The sequence below is a fragment of the Corvus brachyrhynchos genome, unplaced genomic scaffold (genome assembly GCF_000691975.1).
Source record: "Corvus brachyrhynchos isolate BGI_N302 unplaced genomic scaffold, ASM69197v1 scaffold72, whole genome shotgun sequence".
Lineage (NCBI taxonomy): Eukaryota > Metazoa > Chordata > Aves > Passeriformes > Corvidae > Corvus > Corvus brachyrhynchos.
The window spans coordinates 1,918,327-1,923,333 of record NW_008236763.1 but is presented as its reverse complement, the minus strand read 5'-3'; the positions used below and the strand labels follow the sequence as shown (position 1 = coordinate 1,923,333).

Sequence of the window (5,007 nt, the reverse complement as noted above, 5' to 3'; positions counted from 1 at the left end):
CGGCAGCCCTGGGTGAGTCAGGGCGCCCAGGGGACACCGGTGACTCAGCGGAGCCACCGCCCCGCTCTGCTCCGGGCGAGGGCCAAGGAGGTGCTGGGGGTCACCCCACGCCACCCCAAAGCCACTTTGGGAGCAGTCCCGAGGGGTTTTGGGTCCGCTGGCACCTCCTGGGGCAGAGCTGGCGCTGCCGGTCCCAGCGGACCCCAAACTGGTACTGGGGATCCCTCACTCGTGGCTGGGAGCCCCAACGGCCACCCAAGGCAGACTCTGGGGACCGTGGCCAGTGTTTGCCCACGAGAACAGTGCCAGGCTGGAGAGGGGACAGCCAGTGCCACATCACAGAGTGGCACCAAGGGTCAGGAGCCACCCGGATCCAGGTGGGACCAAACCACTCCAGGATGGATCCTACAGCAGGACACCCCGGGTGACACGCGGGAGGACAAGGCCCCGTGCCACCCCAGCGGGGTGATCAGCAGAGGCACAACGAGAACGGGGCCGGGGCAAACATCCGGGAGCAGGGACACAGAGCTGGCATGTGCACCCCCTCTCAGCGGGATCAGACCGAGGTGCCGCAGGCTGCCGTGGGATTTCGCTCTTCCCAAAAATCCCAGCTTGGAGGAAAGAACCTTTCTTTGCTCTCTGGGCTCAACGGGATGGGATTTGGGACAGGCAGCTCAGCTCCATGGGAGGGACGTGCCAGGGGCATGAGATCCCATTGGGATGGGGCTGAACCCTTCACCTCCCCTGAAAGAGCCTTTTGGGTTCTCCTCCCGCCTCTCCTCCCACCCCAAAGGAGCGTGGTCCCGCTTTGGCAGGCCCGAGCACATTGTTTTGTGACCTGGGCTTTGCATTTCCACTGGGATTTCCCCCCTTCTCTAACGACATCCCGATATTGTCTCTCCTTCCCGGTCCCACTCACAGCTGGAAAGCTGCAAATCCCCACCTTGCAGCACTAAAAATATCCCACAGATTGTCCCAGGCCAGGCACAGCCACGTCCCCCATCCCACAGCCCCGGGAAAACCCTCGGAGCTGGAATCAAGGCGTCTCTGCCCCCTGCACCCCCTCAGTGCCAGGGATGGCTCCATCCCCCCAGTGCCGCCAGCCTCGCTGATAAGGGGACCCCAAAAGCCAGCCCAGCCCATGAGGGAGGAGGTGACATCCTGAGATCCTCCCAGAGGTGACCCCAGACATCCCTGCCACCACTCTGCGCTGCTCTTCCCAGGTTTTCCTTGGAGAATCCTCAGGTCAGGAGGGACCTGGGTCCATCTCCCCATCCCTGGGTGCACGCCCCACCCCCTTTGGGGACCTGCTGCCCTCATCCCTCGCCCACAGTGCCACCAACAGCTGCAGGTGGCAACCCGGGCACGTCCCCAGCGCCCTCCAACCTTTACACCCTCCCTTCCCACCCCGTAGCTCCGTAAATGATTAAACAGGGAACAGCTGCAGCGGCAGCTGGGCCGTGGGGTGAGCCCTTCGCACCCCCCCTACAACCCCTGAGCTCCTCACTCCATCCCACACCCCACATCCTTCATCCCACATCCCTCATCCCACATCCCACCTGCGCTCCAGCCTCCCAGGGATCCGGGTTACACCTCAGGGAGCCCCCTGGGAAGATGGGGAAGGCCCTGGGAAGGCTCCTCTCTTCCTTTTTCCTCCTTTTCCACCCTAAATGACCGTTTTATAATGCACAGGGAGCCACCTCCATGATGGACACGGGGCGTGATGGGACCAACCGAGCCCCGCCACTGGAGCCACCACCTTCAGGTGCCACCTTCACATGGCTCCATCCCGAAAGTGACAATCCCTGACCACGGGACAGCCACTGGAACCACCACCTTTGGGTGCCACTTTCACATGGCTCCATCCCAAAAGTGACAATCCCTGACCACAGGACAGCCACTGGAACCACCACCTTTGGGTGCCACCTTCACATGGCTCTATCTCAAAAGTGACAATCCCTGACCACAGGATGGCCACTGGAGCCACCACCCTTGAGTGTCACCTTCGCGTGGCTCCATCCCAAAAGTGACAATCCCCGACAACGGGATGGCCACTGGAGCCACCACCCTCAGGCATCACCTTCACACGGCTCCATCCCAGAGGTGACAACCCCAGACCTCAGGAGCCACCACCCTTGGACATCACCTCCATGAGGCTCCATCCCGGAGGTGACAACCCCAGACCGCGGCAGTGCCACTCACCTTCAACCGGTGACGTCTTCAACCTCTTGCAGACGTTCTGGACGCCGCCATAGGAGTCGTTGAGCCGGGCCACGGCCTCGGCGCTCCTCAGCTCCATGAAGTTCCTGAGCTCCACCATGGAGCACCCAAAGTCCCCCTCATGGTTGCCCTCGGCCACCGAGTTCCCGGGGTGGTGGTCGGCCACGTTGTTCGTCATCTTGTCACGGTGACGGTGCCACCGGCGTGGCGCTCCTGCGGCGGCCTCGCTCGCGGCTCCGGCGGCTCCGGCGCCTCGGGGTGGGGGATGCGGCCCCTTCCCTGGGGGCTTCCCGGCGGGAACGGGTGGCTCTATCCGAGCCCAAGTTGTCGGGATGAAGGTGTAAACAGGATGTGCATGTTACCGCGGAGGCGACCTTAGCAACGCCCGGCGTGCAGCTCCTGCAGCGGGAGGAGGAGGAGGAGGAGGAGGAGGAGGTGGAGAAAGGCTCCCTGGATACCACAGCAACTGGAGCTGCGAAAACAACCACGGGAAACAAAAATATCGCCGTTAGGAAGGCTTGGGAACGAGGGAGGCGCCCCATGAGGTGGGAAAGGGGAGTGGTGCTAGCCCAAGAGGGGGATTTTTAGGGAGAACGTGGTGTCAGCGTGGTTTGGGCAAAAATCCTGGGTGAGAACTGGAGCTGGGAGTGTGGAGCAGCGAAAAGCGGCAGGGCCGGGGCCGGGCAGGAAAGGAGCCCAGGTGGTTCTTCACTTTGAGCCCAGACAAAACCCTCCCGTTGATTTTGGGTTAAAAATACCCCTCGGCAGTGGGAAACAGCTGCTTCCTGCCCTGGGCAGGGCGCCGGGGCTGGAGCATCACTCCCGGCGCTGCCGGCAGGTAGGGAACGATCCCAATATCCCGATATCCCCATATCCATGGGAAAGGGGCTGCAGCACCCAGCGGGCTCTACATCAGCCACAGGAACCACTGAAGAGAAGAGGCAAGTGGCAGAGAAGCCACCAAAACCTGGGAAAATCTCGGAAATCGAGGCTTTTCCGTTCCGAGGTGGCTCCTCGAGGGCAGCCAGTGGCTCTCGGCCGCGGGTCTCAGCGTCCCACAGCGCTGCCACCTCCAGGTCCCAACCCCCCAGCGAGGACAGGAGAGCCCCAAAAATGCTTCAAGCGAGCCAGGCAGGGACCAGGAGCATCCCACAGCTCCCCCATTCCTCAGGGATTTGGGGGCTGGGATTCCCTGCTGGCATTCCAGGCGGGTTGTAAGGACAAATAGGGACATGGAGGGAACAGCACAGGCCAGAGGGAAAAAGGGCTTTTTGTCAGCCAGGGTTAGCTCTGTTCCCAAGCTCCAGGGAAGCTCCCGGCACTCCAGAGGCAAAAAGGCTGCGAGGGGAGGCTCTCACGGAGAGAAAATAAAATCTTTCCTAGGGCAAAATAAATAAAGAACAGAAAGGGGAACGGCCACTCCGGTGGCAGAGCGAGCTGGGAAGGGACAGGAACGACAGGAGGGAGGAGGGAGAATGCCCACTACTGATCCCAGGAGCTCACGGGGTACATCAGCCCTCAAAATTCCAACAGAAAGGCACCAAATCATCACAGAGCTGTCCCAAACCACCCCAATTCCAGCCCCAGCCACAGGGACTTTTCAATCTCTCAGGCAGCACAACCCCAAAAAACCAAACCCCTCCCTGCCTGGCCCTCAGGAGCAGCTCCTTATCCCGGCAGCAGCACCCCTGGGGCAGCTCCTGGCATTATCAGGACACCACAGGCACCAACAGAACCTCAGGGACAGCAGGGACGCTGTCAGAACGTCCCCAGCTCGGGAGGGACCTGTCCCCCAGCTGCAGGGATGGGCGGGGGGACAGGGAGAACGGGGACGGAGGACACAGGGAAGTGGCACACAGAGATGGGGGAAATGGGGATGGGAGCACAGGGATGGGGACACCGCAGCTCCCGGGACACCCGAGCCCCATCCAGCAGGGATCACCAGTTCCTGCATCCCTGCCCATTCCCAGCCCCGTTATCCCACGGCTCCTGGTGGAGCTGAGCTCATCCATCCCTGCGAGGCACACAGCTCCCGGCAGCGGGAAGCAGGAGGTGGCAGGCCCAATTAAGCAGGCTCCTGCTGATTAAGAGAAAAAGCGATAATTCCCCCACCCCACCACACTCATTTCCTCCTCTTTCATAGCAACCAGCGCTGTCTGAGGAGAGCTCAGAGGTTAAGAGGGAGACAGTTAATTAACACTGGAACGGCCTAGCCCTTAATTACCCCTGATGGAGCTCAGGGGGGCAGCGATCAGCTCCATCCCTGTGTCCCACCGCGGGATTCCAGCCTGGGACTCGCTCTGCCCTCGGGGGTAAAGGAGGGACCCGGCACCGGCACCATCCCTGTGTCCCACCGTGTGATCCCAACCGAGGTGTGGGACGGCTCCTGTCTGCCCTGAGCATCCTCCCCCAGCCCTTTTGGGATCACGGCCCCACTCCCGGCCCTTCCCGGCCCCATCCCACAAGCCCAGCACGGGCTCCGTGGCCAAACTGGGAAGGATCCACCCGGACCAGAGCCTCACTCTAAGGAGCTCCCAGTGACTCCAGCAGGTTCTGAATTCACTCCAGGAATTCATTCCCAGAGCCCTCAGACCCTGGAGAGGAACAAGTGCTGCCCTTAGGAAGAAAACATCCCAGGTGGGAGAGGAGTGGGATCCCGAGTTCCCCTGCGGCAGCAGCTGTGTCACCTCCCAAATGCCACCCCCGAGCTGGACAAGGAGTTTGGGATGAGGCCCCGGAGCCTCCCGGGGTGTGAGGGGAGGAAGGAGCAGCGCAGGCTCCAGGCAG

The 5,007-nt window shown here is 61.9% G+C and overlaps 1 protein-coding gene across 1 annotated transcript in view; it reads right to left on the bottom strand.

Moving 5' to 3' along the window:
• The window catches only part of ATP2B4 (ATPase plasma membrane Ca2+ transporting 4), a 38,636-nt gene that overhangs the window by 27,334 nt on the left and 6,295 nt on the right, over positions 1 to 5,007 (bottom strand). Inside the window, exon 2 of the mRNA XM_017727245.1 lies at positions 2,203 to 2,692. Within this exon, the coding sequence (XP_017582734.1) occupies positions 2,203 to 2,398 (196 nt within the window). The 5' untranslated portion in view covers positions 2,399 to 2,692. The remainder of the gene's footprint in view (positions 1 to 2,202; positions 2,693 to 5,007) is intronic.